General features: G+C 49.9%; 1 protein-coding gene across 1 annotated transcript; it reads left to right on the forward strand.

Annotated features, from left to right (window-relative positions):
• The first annotated feature begins 1092 nt into the window (after positions 1-1092).
• Gga2 (golgi associated, gamma adaptin ear containing, ARF binding protein 2) lies at positions 1093-20340 on the forward strand. Its single transcript, XM_010623461.3, has 16 exons — positions 1093-1245; positions 1952-2027; positions 2868-2966; positions 4475-4598; positions 6022-6125; positions 7133-7213; positions 8177-8314; positions 9376-9457; positions 11425-11550; positions 12394-12516; positions 12770-12798; positions 13066-13199; positions 13939-14096; positions 17208-17377; positions 18766-18876; positions 19306-20340. Exons 3-16 carry the CDS (start codon positions 2883-2885, stop codon positions 19414-19416), a joined length of 1575 nt encoding a protein of 524 aa, XP_010621763.1. The 5' UTR covers positions 1093-1245; positions 1952-2027; positions 2868-2882; the 3' UTR covers positions 19417-20340.
• The last annotated feature ends 315 nt before the right edge of the window (positions 20341-20655 follow it).

A 20655-nucleotide genomic window follows, 5' to 3' on the forward strand; every position in this document is an offset into this window, starting at 1 on the left:
GAAAAAGATCGAGACATCTTCGTGACGGAGTGTTGCTCCACTTGGGACCTGACGAGTGAATAGGATTTTGAGAGATGGAACACAGGGATAGAGCTGTGGAGGGTGAGGGGACTGATGACGTGATTCCTTTGCCCCCCTTCCTCGCGGCGTCTGCATTTGGAATGGAGCAGGTAGTCTGGGCGTGTCCTCTAAACCTACGGTTGGGGCTTGGCCCTTCCACTTGAGATGGATGTGAACAGTTCCACCCTAAGCTGATGATGGGAGCCTGAAAAATCAGAGGGAGCAGTCAGGGCTGGAGCAGTGGCAGGGAGGCTTTAGGGAGCTGTGGAAACTCAGCTGTCTTTAAGAATGGATAGGCTTCTGAAATGAGCGGAGTGGCCATTGGGCAAGAGGAAAACACTGTCGGAAATACCACCCTGGGAGTTAACTGCTTAGTTCCAGATCCAGAAAGAGCTGCTGGCACCCGACATGCAGGAGGCACTTGTGGCCAGTCCCTGCCCTGAAAATAGAGCCATTTTCAGGGCAATTTGTTAATTTTCTCACTCAATGAATATAGTAATGCTTCCGTCCGTCTTCTCCCAAATTGTAAAACAGTTAAGTTTGTAAACTGAGGCACCACTGTGTTCAGTGAGTGTGCTCTGTGCTAGACGTGGTAGACACTTAACAGTGTGCACAGCACAGGGTAGGCTTGGTCCCGTCCTCTGACATCGGGTAGCTGTCTGCAGATCTGATCTGAATGCATGGCATCATGACCTTCAGCTCCAGAATGTAAGTTTTCCTTTTCTGTCTCTCTTCCTGTCTTCCCCTCTTCTTCTGAGACAGGGTCTCACTGGGTAACCTAGGGTGGCCTTGACACGTTCGTGCTGGAGCCGTGATAATGACATCTAGCGTGAACCACGGTGGTCCACCGGTGACTGTCCCATCGGGCAGCTGTTTATTAATTTCATTGGTAAACAGTAAAAATGATTGGATCCGTTTGTATCACTGGTGGTGCAAGCTGCATGCACCACAGGAGGTTCAGGTGGCAGGAACAGGTTGAGCTTGTAGCACCCTGCCTCAGCCTCCTGAGTGCTGGGACCACAGATAGGAGCCGCCAGGCCTAGCTTATAGCTTTCTGCTCATCGTGTTTTCTTTGACTTTATTATTTGCTTTGTTGACAGACAAAGCCACAGACCCAAGCGTGGCAGATCAGGATTGGTTAGCTGTCCAGAACTTCTGTGAGCAGCTGAACACTGACCCCAATGGGTAAGGCGGCTTCCCTCACACTCACACCAGGGCATACAGGATGAGCATGGGCCTTTAGGGTTTTTTATTTTTTGTGTTCTTTATTTCTTTCCCCTCTGCAATCAATCAGCCTTTCTTTTATTGAGACAGGGTTATGTCAGCCTGGCCTTGAACTCACTCTGTAGCCCAGACTGGCCTCAAACTCTTAGCAATCCTCCTGCCTCAGCCTCCTGAGTGCTGGGATCACAGGTGTGTGCCGCCATATCTGACTAGGATTGGGATTTTATTGAATTCTGTTGCCACAGCCCCTGGACAGGAACCGAGTTCTCAGATCATTCACACATGTGTTTGGCCCATGTGGTGCCAGATACTGAGCTGCTCGGATGTGGGTGTAGTGCACACGTCGTCCTCCGTTTTACTGAGCAGTTAGCACCAGGCATCTGCTCAGACCCAGTTGGCAGGGTGCTGAGCCCTGCCCGCTGCTCTAGGGGAGTTGGCTGTGGGCGGTGTGGTGGGTCCCAGGTGGAAGAGGCCCTTGGGTGCTGCAGGCACAGTGGGTGGGTAGAGTCGGCCCCGGCAGAGTCCCTCGCCAGGTTGTGTGCAGTGAGCTCAGCTCTGCTTTGGGCTCCGGCTCCGGGAAGGCAGGTGGCTTTGCCCTGTGTACCTACCCAGGACGGTTAGCTCGTTCCTGCCCACCCAGCGTCCGGGTCTTTCTCTTTTCCCATAGCCCAACACATGCACCCTGGCTGCTGGCCCACAAGATCCAGTCTCCACAAGAGAAAGAAGCTCTTTATGCCTTGACGGTGAGTCTGATGTGCTGTTCTGCTGAGCCGTCCTGACCTGGTGTGAGAAAGAGCATGGGGACTCTTGCCGGTGCCCAAGGCCTTTTCCGCGGGCATCTGAGAGGGTCACCCTCACGGCCCGGGACAGCGGGCGGAAGGAGTCTGGGCCAGGCTGCCCAAGGCAGATGAGTTTCTCAGTGCAGCCCTGAGCCCGTGGTGGGAGACAGGAAGGCAGGCTTTGCTTCCATTTGCTCCTCAGAGCAGGGAGGGCACCGGCTCAGCAGCACAGGCCTGAGTTTGGGCCCAGTGTTGTTAGAACTTTTGTTTTTCTCAAGAAGACACAGAAATGCAGATTTTTGCATGAATTCTCTGAATATTTGAATGTTGATTGGAACCCTTACTGTTATGAAATGAAGGGTAACCCAATTCTAGAATTGAAAGAAAAGCCAATTATGATCTTAAACAAACAAACGAAAAGCTGTTAACTCATTTGACATGTTGAAATGACCAGTGTCCAGAGGTGACCGAAATGCACCTGTTTGTTGGGTGGCGGTGAGTGACCTCTATTGGCACAGTTCTTGGGCGTGTCACACATTTCTTCCTCTGGGGAGGCTGTGATCCTCGGACCTGTCTTACCTGTCCAAGGGGTCTGGGTCCCCTAGACTGGTGGAGTGACCCCCGGGTGAACACAAACCCCACTCAGCTTCTCCCTGGACACAGACATGGGCCTGGTGGACAAGTGACTTTTTTTCTTTGTCTGGAAACATCTCTTCTCCAAAGTGTCAGGGTCCTTGTGGGCTTGGGGGAGGTTAGCCTAGTACACCACGGCTCCCTTCCTCACAAGGCCTTGTGTCTATGCAGGTGCTGGAGACGTGCATGAACCACTGCGGAGAGAAGTTTCACGGTGAGGTGGCCAAGTTTCGCTTCCTGAATGAGCTGATCAAGGTGTTGTCTCCAAAAGTGAGTTCCCAGGCTTGGCCCCACCTTCTGTGTGGCACTCTCCCTGACTGGCAGTCTCTGTGGGCCTGCGAAGGCCCCCATGTGAAGAGCCCACCTGCCTCCATTTCCTGAGAGGCCATGCGTGTGAGACCCAGCTCCTCCCGAGTCTGGGCGGTGCCTGTGCTCATCAGCCTCCGCCCCTCCACTTCTCCCTTTGAAAGGGGCTTGTCCTCCTTTGGGGTACAGCCTAGGGAAGGTGAGGAGCTCTAGAGGGCTCAGGGCCATGGGTCTCCCAGTGAGGTTCTGAGCAGTGACTAGGAGTGACTGACTCTTAAGTTTCACATTGCTCCTGCCTGCTCGTTGGCACCTGTGCTCCTAGGAAGTCTTACTTGTGCACGCTCATGTACTCAGTGCTGACGGAACCCTTTTCAAACCAGCAAGTTCTCTGATGTCTCCCGCGTATCCTGCAGTTCATCTGGATTCTGACACATTCCTCACTCCCTAGCGCTAAGGGCTTTGTCCTACTAGGGCACCTCCATCTCCGATGCCAGCTGTGAGTCTCTGTCCTCAGTCTGTCGTGCCTCTGCCTTGCTGGCTGCCAGCTTGGGGGTTTCCACTGCTCCTCCCCAGGTTCCATAATTTACTAGGACAACACAGAACCCCGGAGGGTGCTGTATTTATTTACTGTCATCTTTTCCACATAAGCGAGACACGAGCAGAGCTGACTGTGGGCAGGAAGTTGTGTCCCTCTTTGGGTCTCGTTATTCTCCTAGCACTTGGGGCATTGGCCAGCCAGGCAGCCCTCGTCCCAGTTCCTGCTGGGACTGTGTCATTCACCGGCCACAGTCAAGAACTCAGTCTCCAGTTCACATTTCTCCTCATTCCCTTACTTCTGGGTCAGGGGATGGGGCTGAGGTTTCAGCTCTTTGTGTGGTTGCTTTTTCTGTGGTGTCCAGTCCACTCCTTTGAGACTCCCAAATTATTCACCACGAGTCATTGCTATAAACTCAAGTGTGGTCCAGAGGGCTTCCTTATGAATCACAGGACACCTTTATCACTCAGGAAATTCTGTTTTTTTGTTTGTTTGTTTGTTTGTTTTTGAGACAAAGTCTCGCTTTGTATTCAGGCTGTCTTTGAATTCACTATGTAACCCAGGGTGGCCCTGAACTTCTGGTGATCTTCCTGCCTCAGCCTCCTTGCTAGGATTACAGTTGTGCACCAGTATGCCTGGCAATTCTGTGGGTGTTTGAAGCTCTGTCCAGGAAGTGGATAAAGATCAGATTTTGTTGTTCTATACTTGCATCAGTCAAAAAAAAAAAAGACTCTTCCAAGGCCTAGGCCTGTACATGGTGCACTTTAACTTAGCACTCGCAGGGCGAGCGCCAGATACACTGGCCTCTGTGTCTCACTCTGTACCCACATTGGGCTGCCCGTTTCTCTGGGCCTCAGCAGCTGCTCTTTAGTGGGAGTGTTGACTAAGAGGTCTCCTAAGTCTCTTCTTGGTAATTTGCTCTCCTTTTGACTTTCAGTACCTAGGGGCCTGGGCCACGGAGAAAGTGAAAGGAAGAGTCATTGAAATACTCTTTAGTTGGACCGTCTGGTTTCCGGAAGACATCAAGATCCGCGATGCTTACCAGATGCTGAAGAAACAAGGTTTGACGGCCGTCGCTAGCGCTGGGTTCCCTCTTGACCCTGGGTGTTCTTCCTTTTTTTAATGCTTTGTGATCTGTTGAAAGATGTGCATCTCGTGTGGGACAGGCGAGGGTCTTCGTCCCTGCAACAAGTAGGTGACCTTTCCTCCCAGTGGGCAGTAGCCCACCTGAGTTTGAGCTTTGCTGTTCTAGCTGCCATCTCTCTGCCTGACCTCAGATTCCTCTGAGTTAGGCTGGGGCTTTGCTTGGCATCTGCTCCCTGACCCTTTGCTCAGTGTCTTGGGGGAGGGTCTTTCTCCATGCTGTTGCTGCTCCTGCCAGCAGGTGGCGCCTACGTGCTACGCAGGAGAATGACTGAGTCTGTGCACCTATTGTGATTTCTGGGATCAGGCCCCACTCCAAGGACATGGTCCTGCTCCTGTCCCAGGGTGCACTCCTCTTTTACCCTGTTCTACCCCCAGCAGTGGTGGGTCCCACCAGTGCATGGGGGATGGACAGTTCATCACCCTTCCCCCGGCAGTCTAGACCTGTCTCTGGGGGCAGAGAACAGCTCCTCAGAGAAGGGCTCATTTCCTGCTGAAAGTCCTGTATTCTCTTGGTAGCTCACGCTGTCCTGCAAGCAATTTTTAAACAATTTTAGCTGAGTTTTTTTGGTTTGGTTTTGTTTTTAGAACCAGGGAGGGTCTTACTTTGTATAGTGTAGGTTGGCCTTGAACTCATGGCGATCCTTCTGCCTCAGCCTCTTGAGTGCTGGGATTACAGGGGTGCACCACTGTGCCCGGCCTGAGTTGTTCTTGCTAGTGTTACTAGTACTTGCTAGTGTTACTTCCCACTGTTCATTGGAGGCCTCTTCCTCAATTTCAGACTAATTGGTGGTTGCCCTGCGATCTCAGCTCTCTCCTGGAGTCAAGAGAAGTTGTTAAATCGCAGGTTGTGTGGTGTTTTTTACTGTGGTTAGGGCAATCTTTCATCTTTGTGCTCCTGTCTGAGAAGCTGGAGTCTGAATTCCTTTCAGGCTGGGCTCATTTTGAGAAGGAACTGCTTTTAAGATAGACTGTTTTTCCTTATCTTATGCACTCTCTTAGCATTTTGGGAAGCTTCATCGGGGAGCCTGCTGTAGTTTCTGGGCCCTGGGAGGCTATGTGGCTGCAAAAATTGACCGTCATTTTTACAGCAGAGTCCGCAGAGTGTAGTCCTTGGGACTGGTTCTGCTGTGGTGCCTGTGACTTTATGGTGTTTTTTTTTTTAATTCTCCTCAAAGATAATACAGAACTTCCATCTCACCCTGGATATATCACTTTAAAGCTGTTGATATGTTTTTTGTGGGCTCTCAGGAACCAAAGGTTTCTGGACTTTATACTGGATCCTGCTAAATCACCAGGTGTCCATACCTGTATCCTAACTTCGTGAATTGCATATTTTAGGAATCATAAAACAAGACCCTAAACTACCAGTGGATAAAATCTTACCCCCACCTTCTCCCTGGCCCAAGAGCTCCATCTTTGATGCAGACGAAGAGAAGTCAAAGGTAAGGAGCCCCGCTCCCGGGCCTCAGTCTGATCAGACCCACTTTCTTGGGGATGGTCCCAGAAATGTCCCCTGATCTCTGAACCAGAAGAAGGGAGGACATGGGGGGTAGGGTAGTGAGATTTCTTTTCTGGAACTGGCCTTGGGTAGCAGAAGTCCTGGCTTTATTCGCGGATGGGCCAGACAGTAGATGTTAGGCTTTGAACCATCCTGGTATCTGTACCTGTGCTCCCCAGGGAGGGCAACCAGGGGGACAGTGGGTTGTCGGTCATTGATCATGTGTGGTATTGGGTGGGTGTGGTGGACAGGAAAGGGTGGCATGTTCATGAAGATTATTTTTAGTGCCAGTAAGCCTGGTGCCGCCATTGTCTTTTCAGAATCATCAGTCTCAGACATCAGTAAAAAAGGGGAGGGATGAGGAAAGTTGTCAAATCCGAGCCCAAGTTGGGGATCGCTCGGTAGTGCCTGTGGGTGGCGGGGGCTGAGGGGCCAGGGACTATGTGGCATGACTTCTGAGGACAGTAGCCATCTGTGTCACTGCGGTTCCAGTTTCCCATCCTTCCTTCCATCCGTCCGGCTAAGGCCCAGGGGCCCCTGTTTGCCAGGCGTCCTGCCAGGCTTGGAGTAAAGGGATAAGTAGGTGGCCAAGGTCAGCTCCATTGGAGAGCATGTGGTGGAGACACGCTCAGACTCCTGCATGGGCTGAAGGATGTCCTGTCTCCTTGGCCTCTCCCCATGGGATGCGAGCAGCACCTCCTTATCAGTTCTGACAGCCAGGAGTGACTCCAGACTTTGTCATATGTCTCCTTGGGAGCATAGTTTTCCCATTCCCTGATCCATGAAAACTAGGATCTGGGGGTCGTCGTCATCCCTGTGTCACAGACCACATCACTGTGGTGGTGCAGGAAGATTGCACGGAACGCGTGCTGCTGCTGGTGTTCGTGCTGCCGGTGCTGCTGCCCCTGCTCTGGCTGGGCGGTTACAGCCTCACCCTCTCTTCTTATTCAGCTTCTGACAAGACTTCTGAAGAGCAGCCACCCTGAGGATCTTCAGGCTGCCAACCGGCTGATCAAGAGCTTGGTCAAGGAGGTAGGTGGGCCTTTTCCAGTTGGGTGTGCAGGACCAGCACCTGACAGGATGGATGGACAGCGTGTGTGCGCTTGAGGATGCAGGGGGATGGGTGGCTGGAGGTGTGACCTTGCCCTGGGCCAGAGAGGGACTGAGAGCTCCTGAAGGGATGCAGGGGTCTGTCTAGAAGAAGCGAGCATGCTCTTGTGTTTCCCGGCTGCTGCTTGTTTTGTCTGAGGCAGCATCTCGCTTTGTCACTCAGGCTGGCCTCAAACTTGTGGTGATCCTCTTGTCTCAGCCTCCCAAGTGCTGGGACTACAGGCGTGTGCCACCATGCTTGGCTCCGGCTCCCTTTTTGTCATTATTGTTTTGAGATTTGGCCTTGCTATGTAGCGCAGGCTGGCCTTGGCCTCCCCAGAGTTGGGGTTACAGGTGTGTGCCACCATACCCAGCTCCCAGCTCCCTTTTTTTTTTTCCATTCTGAGGATTGAACTTAGGGCCTTTATAATGAGCTATATCTGCAGCCTTTTTAATTTTGAGACACTCTTGCTACATTGCCCAGCTGACTTCACCTTTCGATCCTCCTGCCACAGGCTCCCAGAGAGCTAGGATTCAGGTGTGTGCCGCCAGGCTTGGTTTCCCAGCTCCTTTTGCCAGCAGCACTCCAAGCATTTTCTAGACACCAGCTTCTGTCCCAGTGGGAGATGCTGGTGTGGACACAGACCGCGTCTGGAGTTCGCTTTTCCAGAAGGGTGGAGGCCGGTAGGGTACAAAGCAGTAGGTCGCCAGGCCCTGATACTGCGTTGTCGCCCCCAGGAATTTGGGACTTTTGAGTGTTTTCTTTGTCCTCCAAGCAGGTACCCTCATTGACTTAGTGTTCTTGTAACTTCCCTGAGCTTCCTACAGCGCACTGCCCTTCGCTAGGCCTCGTTCAGCCTCATCTAGAGCTGCTGCTCTCTCACTTGCATCCTTTTTCTGTCCAAGGAACAGGAGAAATCAGAGAAGGTGTCCAGGAGAGTGAGCGCGGTGGAAGAGGTGCGGAGCCATGTGAAGGTGCTGCAGGAGATGCTGAACATGTACCGCAGGCCGGGGCAGGCCCCGCCGGACCAGGAGGCCTTGCAGGTGACCTCCCAGGGGTGACTGCGTGCCGCTCCTGTGCATGGCTGCGTATCGATGTTGACCTGCGTGTATGCAGGAAGCCATCCCCAGTTAACCCATGTCCTTTTGTCGTCCGTCCTGCCCTTGCCTGAGCAGCCGCTGATTTGCTCTCTGTTTTGTAGAACGGGGTGCTGGAGTGCATGTCTCCAATTGTCTCTCTTGGCACGATTGGTTGATCTCTTCACATTGTCCTGTGTGTCAGAGCGTGTTTTTACGTGAGCAATAGTGTGTGGCACGGGTCTGTTAATACTTGGGGTGTTTCCAGCTTTGGGTGATTATAGATTAAGTTGCTTAAACAGTTGTGTATCGGAGTTTGTGTGAATATGTATCTTCATTTCTCCTGGGTAAGTGCCGGAGTGTGGGATTGCTAGATCATATGCTAAGTATGTCGTTAACTCTTAAGAAACTGCCAGACTTTCCTAAGTGCTTGTGTCATTTTGCCTTCCTAACAGCAATGCATAACAGTTCCAGTGCCTTCAGTTCTTATATACCCTGAGATCAGTTAATGCCCTTATTGAAGTAGTAGCAGAGTTATGGCAAACCTTTTAGAGCTTTCAGTGATACAAATGCCCAGGGCCTGAAGAGATGATGCTGTGTACACAGAGACAACAGGTTATTTTCTGAGCTAAGGTCTTTTGATAGTTTTTTAGACTTTTATATATAAAAAAAAATCATATCCTGCCGGACATGGTGGTTACGCCCTTGTAATACCAGCTACCCAGGAGGGTGAGGTCGGAGAATCACAAGTTCGAGGCCAAGCTGGGCAGTTTAGAGAGATCTTCTCTCAAGAAGGCCTAGGAATGTGGCCAGTGGTAGAGTGCTCGCCTAGCATACGCAAGGCCCTGAGTTTGAACCTCAGTACTGAAAAGAGAATTACACACTTACAGCCCAAACTTCTCCTGAAACCTAGTGCCGTGTTGCTTCTGACTGGAGGCATGAACCCGGGAGCCCGAGGAGGCCTCTGCTTCATGCTTGAAGGCTGGGGCGGGGCACGATGTGTGTGTGAACCAGGCTCTTCTCCCCAGGTCGTGTATGAGAGGTGTGAGAAGCTGCGGCCCACCCTGTTCCGGCTGGCGAGTGGCACCACTGACGACGACGATGCGCTGGGTAACAGTGCTGTCCCTGGGTGTGGCGGGCACCCCCAGGGTGGGGTGGTGTGGGCCTGCCTGTGCTGGGAAAGGGCACGATGGCTTTCAGTTCCGTGGGGGTAGGGCGGGAAACGGGGTGGTCTGAGCTGCTTTGGAACTGGCTTCTGAGTTCCAGAAGAACCTTGGCTGGAGCAAGAAATCAGATGTTGAAGCCTAGAGAGGGGTAGGAACTTAACCATGAAGAACAGGTGTGGACCAGTTCCACAGAGACCCTAGACCAGTGCCCCTTCACCCTGTTTGTTTGTTTGTTTTTCTTTCTTCCCTGGAAGATAGGTCCCTTGATGTGTAAAGTTCTCTGAAGTTGCTGGTTGCACCCCCCTTTGGTGATGTTAATGTCTTTCTGTTCCTGATAGTTCTGAAAGTTGCCAGTTAGATCAGGGGCTAGATCTGTTTAGGATTAGCAAGAATTTTGCTAGGCAAAATGGCTCATTCCTTTAATCCCAGTACTGCAGGGAGGCTGAGGCAGGAGGATCCCAGATTCGAGCTCCTCCTGGGCAACTTGGTGACTCAGTGAGTCCCTGACTCAAAATTAAAAAAATAAAAGGGCCAGGGATGAAGCTTGGTGTGAAGGCCTTGGGCTCAGTTCCCAGTGTCCATTGGTTAGGGGGGTTTGTCATAGAGGTCATGGTATTGGGTATCTACATTTATCATCTAACCCCTATTTTCTCAGTGATTCCAGTGAGGTCAGAGGCAATCAAATCTAAGTTTGTAAGCAGCTGGTTGGAACATGCCAGGGAGAAACACTTGCTGTGCGATTCAGCCCCGTGTTGGCACTTTGCAGTGTCCACTCATGGCCCTGCAGGCAGGGCAGGAAACAGGCTTTCCTCCTCTCAGAGGCCATCTCCCAGCACTCTGGACTGTGGTGCCACACGTCCCTCCAGTCCTATTGCTCTTCTGTCTCCTAGGAGGGATTCATTTGCATATAAATCAGGCTACGGGATGCTTGTGCAGTTCTGGAATCCTATGTGTATTTTATACTTGCCTCGTGTTTCCATTTGGATGCCAAATTTTCATGGGAAATACTGGACCTGCATTTAGGTTAAAATGCTGGCTCAGGCCTGGAGATGTAGCTCAGCAAGCTTGAAGCCCCGAATCTGATTTCTGGTATACCAAAAAAGGAAAGAAAAAAATGCTGACTCATACCATTGTGTTCTCTAAATACTTAAAAGCTCTCTAAGCAACAAATCAAGTACTGGAAAACTCTTCCAATATACGTCCTCAGATTGGCAGCACAGCTTGAGATGTTAGCCTTAAAGTTGAAAGTGTCAGTTCCTCATTGAAAGAGCCACATTCAAGTGCTTACTGTTTCCTGTCATGTGGACAGTGCAGACGTGCTAAAAAAAAAAGTTGTTTCTTCCTACACTGGGAACTAAGAGGTTTAGGGCTCAAGGTTGAGTGACCCATTCTGATAGGGGCCTGGGGACAGGAGGAAGGATATGCTGAGCCTAGTCAACTGCGTGAAGACTTTTTTTCTTTTTCTTTTTCTTTCTTGACAGGTTCTCATTAAGTAGCCCAGACTGGCCTTGAACTCACAGCCATCTTCCTGCCTCAGCCTCCTAAATGCTGGGAGAGTGCTGCTTTTTAAAAATGGCTTAGAAGGTGGGTGTGGTGGCTTTGCCTCTAATCCCAGCATTCAGGAGGCTGAGGCAGGAGGATCGCTGTGAGTTCGAGACCAGCCTGGGTTGAACATAGTGAGTTCCAGGTCAGTCTCAACTACATAGTGAGACCCTGTTTCAAAAAAACAAACAAAAATGGCTTAGAAAAGGCTGAGCATGGGGCTGGGGGATTTAGCTCAGTGGTTCTGCTGCCTGCCTTGCAAGCGTGAGGTCCCGAGTTCAATTCCTGGTACCAAAAAAAAAAAGAAAAGAAAGAAAAGACAGCTTGAGGTAACTAAAGTAGGGGTTCTGAATTTTTCTCTTTCTTCAGCGGAAATTCTCCAGGCAAACGACCTCCTCACTCAGGGAGTTCTGCTGTACAAACAGGTGATGGAAGGTCGAGTCACCTTTGGGAGCACAGTGACCAGCTCGGTGGGGGACATACCTGTCTCCAGAGGTATGTGCGAACAGCTGTCGGTGCCTTCTGCCCTGCAGCGGCCTGTCATACCCCAGAAAAGGAATAGACCCACAAAGTATTCAGGGTTGTGGTGTAGAAATGAGAGAACTTGGCCCCGACCCCTTGGAGTGTAAACAAGTGCTGGGCAGCCACTGTCCCAGAAGCCAGCACACACCAGCAGCCAGGCTGGACCTTGGCTTTGGCCACGGTAGAGGCAGACGGCTGTCTCATGCCTGGGGTTGAGTCCTTTTTGTGCAGGTGCACATCCAGGAGCTAGACAGCAAAGAAAGGGTCTTCCTCGGTGTCCTGGTGGACCCAGGCCAGCTGTATCAGGATCGTTGGTTAAAATAGATCCCCTGATGGGCTGGGGATTTAGCTCAGTGGTTCTTCTGCCTCCTGACTCACAAGCACAAGGGCCTGAGTTCGATCCCTGGTACCAAAAAAAAAGAAGATCCCTTAGTCTTCATTATTGACCTGCTGAATCAAGACTGCTAGGCATTAGGCCAGGTTGTCTGTGTTTATCAAGCACTGTAGGTGCTTCTGATTGGGTGTGGTCAGATACTTTCAAGGACTCTGAGCTGGAGGAGTCTCTGCTGCCTCCCAGGTTGATAGCACCTATGGAGAATTTATCTGGGGTGGGAAGGCCGCCTCTGCCTGGCTCTCTGTCACGTGCAGGCGCAGGCTGTTTCCACTAAGTGGAAGTGGTATGTTCTGGAGCTGTGTGGAGTGCGGGAAAGTGATGTTACATGTCTTTTGATTAGGAAGAGGCCTGGGGATGTTGATAGACGTGGAGACTGCTCTCGTGTCTCAGCGCTGCGCCCTCCTAGCCTGTGTGTTTTCTAGTCTTTCAGAATCCAGCAGGCTGCGTGAAGAGCTGCCCCCTGATTGATCTGCAGGTGGACAGTGGCCCTGATCAGGCTGGGCCTGTGGCACCGTCTTTGCTTCACCAGGACCTGGCAGCCTTGGGTGAGTGGTGTCCTGAGCAGGGAGAAAGGGAGGCGAGTTTCTCTCTAGGAGCAGAGGCCTGCTTCTGGGGAGCCAGGGCTTCTGGGCAGTTCAGAGAAATCCCTTTGTGTCTTAGTCCCAGATCTGCCATGGGTGCATTTGCTAGCTTCCTTCTTGTTCCTGCCTTTGTGAGTGTCCTTCCCAGAAAGGGCGGATGTTCCACTGATCTCTCTTGTCAGTGGAGTTACCGTTGCGCACCTCTGTTCTTTCTTAGGGATCAGTGATGCTCCCGTCATGAGCAAGGTAGGAAAGCGCTCCCTGGGAGTCATAGGGGCAGAGGGCCTCGCGGACCTCAGGGCTGCCTGGGGAGAGGGGCTACTGTACTGTCCTCCTCGCTGTGGGCTTGGGGCTCCTAGTGACATCCTTTTTCCCTTGTACCGAGCTTCTGCTTCCTGAAGGTCTGCTCAGGAGTCTTGTGCTCTCCTGCTCTGTATTTCTCCTCCCAGAGTTGGGAGCTGTACCACTGTCGTGCAGATGCCAGCCTTATGTTAGCCATTCCTGGTCTGACAGGTTGCTGCCCAGAGTTGCTGTAAGGAAAAGAAGAATCCTACCAGCAGCACCCTACCCGGAGGTGGTATTCCCAGCCCTTCTGCAGATAGGAACTTACTGGATTTCCTGTCCCCACAGCCTTCTCCGGGTCCTCTGTGAGTCTTTCGGGCAGGAGTGGCACCTGAGACAGTGGTAGACCTCTCCTTTTCACTAGTGGGACACCCCCTGCTGGTGGAAGTGTGGTGTGCTGCCACCTCCCCCACTTGGTTTTCTTTTATTTTTTTGGTATTGGGGGTTGAACTCAGGACTTTGGGCTTGCCAGGCAGGTGCAGCACTCCGAGCCACATCTCCAGCCCCTTCTCCACTTACTTTCCATCATAGATTATAGAGAAATGGGTGCTTTGGCTCGGACATCCTCCATGGGGGTTTTGAAAGACTAGCAGAAAGACGTAGATAATGGTAGAGATTTTCTGCTTATTTTCCTCAATTTCCATGTAATTTGAAATAAGCAAAACTCCATCCCTACAGAAATCTGTAATAGGGATCCTAAATACCACTCTCTAAAAACAATGTTGAATTTTTTTTTTTATACATGGTAGTAATGCATTGTGGCTTATTTTTATGCAAATAGCCTCTCGATTTATACACTGTACTGAGACTTTATTCATGTCACATACCTTTGGCACATTTTCCTATTTGTTTCTATAAATCTGCCTCACTTTCTTTAATAGCTACATTATAGTTGGTTGTGTGGATATAGTCATTTCCCTCTGATTGGATATCATGTGTGTGGATTTTTCCTTCATCATCTTGTTCTTTAGGAAGACTAAGCAAAGATTCTTGGAATTCTCTACGATTCTTCGTAGTCTTCGATATTTTCTTGTTTCTTTGTAGGAATTATGTTCCACAGAAAAGTATCCCCAAGGAAGTGCCACCAGGCACTAAGTCATCCCCGGGGTGGTCTTGGGAAGCCAGCCCATTGGCTTCTTCCCCGGCCTCCCAGAATACACCTCTGGCTCAAGTGTTTGTTCCTTTGGAGTCTGTGAAGCCCAGTAAGTAAAGCTGTACCCTTTTCTTCCCCTTTTGTTAGCCTCCTGGCTTTTCCCATTCCAGATTGGTAGTAGTGTAGCTCTTAACTTTGGGAAGGTAAGTGGTGGATTTAGAACAGAAGGTAAGAGGGAGCCACTCTGTTTTCTAGCTTTTTTTTTTCTTCCTAAAGTCTGGTCTGTCATAGGATTGTCACCATGAAGGATATTGGCAGGTAGGGCTTAATGAGGGAGCCAGGGTCTCCTGTGGGACTTGTTTATTTGTGTGCAGTTCAGGGAGGGGTGTTTAATGTGGCCTGAAATGACGGCGAGGAGGTGGAGTTTAAAGGGAAGAATTTGGCTGGCGATCCTCTCTCTAGGGATCTTGTTAAGTAAGAGAAATGGGTGTCACCTCTGTTACCAAGGAAAGGAAACCAAAGGACCCAGCCAGTGAAGGTGAAACCTGTGGTCAACATAGCAGTTCTGGAGCAGGCAGCAAGCCATGTCCTGGGCTCCAGGGCTGTGCTCTTCCATGTACAGAGTCCCCTGGGGGAGGGTGCAGTGCAGAGGGCTGAGCACTGCGAAGGGGAACTCAACACGGTTTGGGGAGCAGGGGATGCCATTTGCGCATCTGCTCCATTAATTTTTGGTTTAAAATAATGCATACTTGTTCATTTCTTGGTTTCAATAATTAATACCAGCTACATAAGATGTGACACTCAGAGAAGCTGGGTGAAGTATGTGGCCATTCACTTATTAATTTTGTAACATTTGGTAAGTCTGAAATAATTAGAAGGCAAAGTCAGTAACTGTTAAAAGCAGAACTGTATGTTTAGTGTGATCTTCCTGCTTCAGCCTCCCAAGTAGCTGGGATTGCTGGTGTGAGTCACAAGGCCTGCCGATGCCCTTTCCCTATACTCTCCGAATAACTAGCCTACTCCTTTAAAAGGAGTGAAATGCTGGGTGTAGCCAATTTAAAATCTTGATCTGCATTAGCAGTTCCCTTCCAACAGGTTGCCTTTTACCCTGTACTCTCAACTACCATTCAAACCTCGGTGGTATTTTCAGTCTTTCCAAATCTTGACAGTCACATAAAACTATATTTTTTGTAATATGTGTTTTGATAATTGATGTTTGGCATGAGGTAAGGATCTTAATTTAAACCCTTAAAAGGGACTCCTAGGTCTAAGTGCTGTCTCTGAGTGAAAGTTTCTCTTCCACGGAGTGGGCATGGTTTATTCAGTTTTTCCACTGTAAGAAAATAGCTGTCTGCTCTTTTTTTTTTTTTTTTTTGGTCCAGGGATCAAACTGGGGACCTTGCGCTTATAAGGCAGGCAGCAGAACCACTGAGCAAAATCCCTGGCTGTCTGCTCTTTGTTTTCACATCTTGTTTCCCACATTGTTTGTTATAATTAATACTTGTGAGATGCTCCATTTAATGTTTAAAAGTGAGGGGAGAGAAATCAGGCTTAAACTGTATGTAAGAGTAATTCTCTAGTAGGAAAAGTATGGTCCAAAATAGCAAAAGTAAGACCAGGTGGAACACAGTCATTTTTTTAAACATGTACATGGTCCTCTATGTCTCTTTTATTCCACCAGGGTAAATATGTCATTGATATAAATGCAACACATTTCTTTTGTATTAAGCCATAGATGTAGACATTACAGTATAATCCAGTACTGTAATAAAAAATAATCACACTCAGAAAAACATTTCCCCAAGCTGGGCATGATGGTGCACGCCTGTAATCCCAGCACTCGGGAGGCTGAGGCAGGAGGATCGCTGTGAGTTTGAGACCAGCCTGGTCTACAGAGTGAGTGCCAGGTCAGTCTCAACTAATAGTGAGACGCCGTCTCAAAAAAAAAAACAAACCAAAAACATAAAAACATTTCCCCAGATGGTTAGTCATTTGGGTGCCATTTATTGACTTACCCGCTGACTTTTGAATTTTTTTTTCTTTTTGTATTTCCAGTAATGGTTTATTGGTTTCCAAATGCACAAGGGTGCCAAGTCCACACATCCTGGGGTAGCAGTAAATCTCTCTTAGAAAGTAATTTACAATATGAAAATGATATAGTGAAACATAACTCAAAGTATAATTCCCTTGGAAGATTTGAGTGTTCCCTTGTTTAAAAGGCAGAAAAGAAAGAGGACTAAGAAGAGGAGGGACTGTGCACAGGCAAACAAGTGGAGGACAGTGGCTTCATTGGTCCTACCCCTTCGTGAGGTAGCCATCACTGTGAAGACTGGTCAGGTGCAGAGCTGCCGTGCTCTTGGGGCCTCATAAGTGAATGTTTTTCTTTTACGTTAATTTTCGGGTTTGAGCCTGTTCCACGTGCTGTGTTCTATACCACTTTACTGGAATTGGGATTTCATCTCTATTTGCAATACAAACACAGTACTGTATCTCTGACCTTTTTTTTTTTGGTACCGGGGATCGAACTTGGGTCCTTGCGCTTGTGAGGCAAGTGGTGGAACCACTTAGCTAAATCCCTGGCCTCCCTCTGACCTGTTTTTTAATTTGTTGGTTAGTCTCATGTATATCTCTCCCCACCCTGCACTAACATTAGAATCATTTCTTAACTAAAACTATTTTTGTAGGATTTGCATTGGAATTTCATGAAATCTATTAATTTGAGATTTACTCTGTCTTCATAATTTTATAAAACTAATATAAGGATGGGTGTGGTCATTGTAGGTAGTCATACAGAAAAGACCTGAAAGAAATAAGCCCACGTGCTTGTACTGCTTGTTTCTGGGCAATCCAAAGAGTGTTTATTTCTTGGCATTTTGTGTTTTCTGTAGTGTTCATGTGTTACTTGAATCATAATTTTGTCTCTTTGGAAAGGTTGTTTTTAAAAAATGTGATAGGGCCGGGATTTAGCCTGCCTCACAAGTGCAAGGTCCTCTGGTACTGGAAATGAATGGTAACATGCTTAGGCTGCATGAGTGACGAAGAGAGGGCAGTTCAGAGGGTTGTCAGCTTCCGGAGAGACAGTGAGGACCTGGGGCAGGGTGAGGTCCAAGAGCTGCAGAAGCAGCAGCGCTGGTGATAGCTAGCCTGCACGTCACTCTCAAGGCGGCGGTCGCGGAAGTCTGTGGCGGTGCTAACCTGCAGTTGGGTCCCTCTCCGCCAGGCAGCCTGCCTCCCGTCATTGTGTATGACCGGAATGGATTCAGAATCCTGCTCCATTTCTCCCAGACGGGGGCACCCGGCCACCCGGAGGTGCAGGTGTTGCTGTTGACTATGATGAGCACTGCTGCCCAGCCCGTGTGGGACATCATGTTTCAAGTGGCAGTGCCAAAGGTGAGTCACTGGCGGCCGGCCAGCTGCTTGGAAATTCTCACTATTGAAAATTGACTTTTGAGCACAGGTCTTTTGTTAGGACACAGTTACGTATAAGAGAATTTGCATTCAGACTGGTTTGAACGTAAAATGGGAATTGTATTGCCTCACTTCACCAGGGATTCCTGAATACCTGACTTAAGATTTGAGTTGTAGGCTTGTAAATAATTCCTGAAGAATCTTTCTATCTCTTGTTGCTGCTTTCCTTTTTCGGGCTATTCTCTGACAGTCTTCTACAGAGCAGGAACACAACTACAGCAGCTCCACAGTTACATGGTCCTTAGCCCTTGCTTTGTTTTTAGTTTTTGGTACCAGGGATTGAACTCAGGACCTCACGTTTATGAGGCAGGTGGCAGAACTGCTGAGCTAAATCCCCAGCCCATGTCCTTAGCTCTTGTAATCATGGAAAGAACTCAAAGCCGGAGTGGTGGTACATACATGCCTATTGTCCTAGCTACTGGGGAGGCTGAGGCAGGAGGATAGTTTGGGACCAACCTGAGCAACGTAGACTCTATCTCTTAGAAAACTGAAAAGAAATTCTGACCTGTTGTGAAGCTTACATATTGCCTATCCAAGAAAGAGCTCTGACTGGCCTTGTTTATGTTACTTGCCTACCTCAGATCAATAACTTGTGGCCAGGGAAGTGATGTATCTGGCCAATTTGGAATATATGTCCATCCCTTTCCAAGGAATGTAGGGACCCACTGATTAATGGCTGGGTCTCAGTCACAGGGAAAGGAAGGGGTAGGTACCAAAAGGAAAGAGCCAAGGAAATTGTTGCCCAGCCTGGCCTGGAACTTACTGTGATCCTCCTGCCTCAGCCTCCTGAGTGCTTGGGTTGCAGGTGTGTGCCGCTGTTCCCAGCGTATGTAGTGTTGTTATGAGTCATTGGTCCAAGGCTCAGAAGTTAAATATGTTGCCCTGGGTCACAGGGCTAATAAAAGGCAGAGTGAAAATTAACTCGTTTGTTTATTTATAGTGCTGGGGATTGAACCCAGGGCCCTTGTACTGAGCTTGTACCCAGCCCTTTTTTATTTTGAGACAGGTTCTTGCTAAGTTGGCTAGGTTGGGTTCAAAATAGGCAGTCGTCCTGCCCCAGCCCACAGTGGTGCTGAGATTATGGGCGTGCGCCTCCACACTTGGCTTCAAGATGTGCACTAGCTGTTTATGCTGCTCGTCAGATGCCAACCACTGACCGGGCACCTCAAGGCCTCCTGTGTGCATAGACGGAAGGCCCTCTAGGTCTCTTCACCCATCAGTGGGAACTGTCTCCGTGAGCTCCTGTCGCCCTGGTCTCCTTCACCGAAGCTGTTGCTGTCAGGGATGAGTTACTGGGTTTCCCCCAACAGTCGATGCGCGTGAAGCTGCAGCCAGCATCCAGCTCCAAGCTCCCTGCATTCAACCCTCTGATGCCTCCAGCTGTGATATCTCAGGTGTTGCTGCTTGACAATCCACACAAAGTAAGTTCTGATGTCTTCGCTGGCAGGGAAATGGGGACCCCTGAAGCGTAGTGAGGGTGCGGTGTTGATGGGGAAACATGTCTGAGGCTCTGTTGTAAAGTCTTGGGCAGGGAGGGCCGGGGTGTGGACCATCCCCTGCTAGAGTCTCGTTTTCTTTGGGGCTGATCAAAAGCAGCTTCGAGATGGATTGCTGGAGCTGGGAGCCATGGAAGTGACTCTCGTACCGTGGAGACTTCCTTAGTGAGTCCACGGCGCCAGGTTGTATGTCTGGCTTCCTTGTGTTTGTAGCCCAAAGAGGCTAGGCCAGGAGTCCAGGCCACACAGCTGTCGACCCCGTGTAGCTTATCCTTGGCGACTCCTGAGTGGGCAAATGCTTTTTCTCTGGGCTGCTCCCCTCTGATTTAACCTCTCATGTCTCTCCTGTCCCAGGAACCTATCCGGTTACGGTATAAGCTGACATTCAACCAGGGTGGACAGCCCTTCAGTGAAGTGGGAGAAGTGAAAGACTTTCCGGACCTGGCCGTCTTGGGGACAGCCTAACTTCTTCTAAGAGGATCCTTCGAGTCAAGCTTAGGCCAGCGTTCTTGCTGTACTGTCGGGTGGTCACGGTGACTTGTGCAGAGCGCCAGCACTCTGTCCTGATGTTGGCTCCGACTGCCAGCCTCTGACCTGTCTGCAGCTCCTGTGCCTGTGTGTTGTGGGAGCCTGGGGGTGGGAGAGTAGGGCTCAGGATGTGGGCGGTGTGGGGGACTGACGACCATCTCTGCTGCCATCCTGTTTCTGCATGCTGGGGGGCACTGCTGCCCCCGCCTCAGGATGGAGGTTTTATAAGCCAAAGGTTTTTCCATGTATTGTTATCTGTTCATTCATCCACTGTGTGCCTTGTCAGCCTTTGAAAGTTTTGGTTGCTCCCAGGCTGCTGTTCTCAGGGACCTTAAAAGGGTCGGTCTTGGAGCAGAGCGTGTCACCTGAGGCACCCACTTCCAAGAGAGACCTCGTCTCCACTTTCACTCAAGAATGCTGCTCACGTGTGCTGGGAAAGCTCTCCTAAACAGAACGCTTGTTGCCCCGTTTCCAGATGCGGGGCTACCGTGAGACCAGAAGGCCACTCTTGGTAGGCCAGTCATGTCCTTCACCGCTGTGCCTTAGAATCGCCCCCCATGGACCCCCGGACAGGGGAAAACAGACCCCAGGCCTTGCGCAGGCCTCGGGTTCCTTGGGTTCAGTAGCCTGTCTGGGCCCATACTCAGGACCCTCCCTTCTGTCCTCTTTCTTTCTCCACAAGCATTTCCTTGGATCTCTGTGACACCATGTCAGTCATAAACCATAGCCAGCAGGCCAGCCCTTGGCCATGCACATCCCAGTCCAGGATGGGGAACTCTGACACAGACGTGAAGAGAGCTGGGCAGTGATTTAAGTCATAACTCAGTATAGAAAGTCATTTAATAAACACCATGTAGCAAATTTGCCTTGTGGAATGTGGAGTAAGCAGGGGTGACCTGTCAGAAAGAAACTGTCCACTGCTGAGAAGCAAGGAAAACTCATGAAGCATAGAGCTTTACGTGCCTCGGTGAAGAGCAAAGCCCTGAAGACGTGAGGAGAGCGGGAAATGTGTTACAGTTACCATGTGAAGGGGAAATTCGGGTTTATAAATAGTTAATACTTAGTGAGCACCTACTGCATGCTAAGAACTTTGAGGTGCGGGCCAGGGATTTAGCTCAGCGGTACCATGCCTGCCTTGCAAGCACAAGGTCCTGAGTTCCATCCCCGGTACCCACC

The sequence above is a fragment of the Fukomys damarensis genome, unplaced genomic scaffold (genome assembly GCF_012274545.1).
Source record: "Fukomys damarensis isolate Sample0158 unplaced genomic scaffold, DMR_v1.0_HiC HiC_scaffold_34, whole genome shotgun sequence".
Classification (NCBI taxonomy): Eukaryota; Metazoa; Chordata; class Mammalia; order Rodentia; family Bathyergidae; genus Fukomys; species Fukomys damarensis.

Bases quoted from the DNA above. Each gene is read 5' to 3' on its own strand.
- Gga2 (XM_010623461.3), top strand. From the start codon at position 2,883: ATGAACCACTGCGGAGAGAAGTTTCACGGTGAGGTGGCCAAGTTTCGC. The intron at 9,458-11,424 runs GTAACAGTGCTG...CTCTTTCTTCAG, and splicing joins TGACGACGACGATGCGCTGG to CGGAAATTCTCCAGGCAAAC. The intron at 11,551-12,393 runs GTATGTGCGAAC...TGTGTTTTCTAG, and splicing joins GGACATACCTGTCTCCAGAG to TCTTTCAGAATCCAGCAGGC.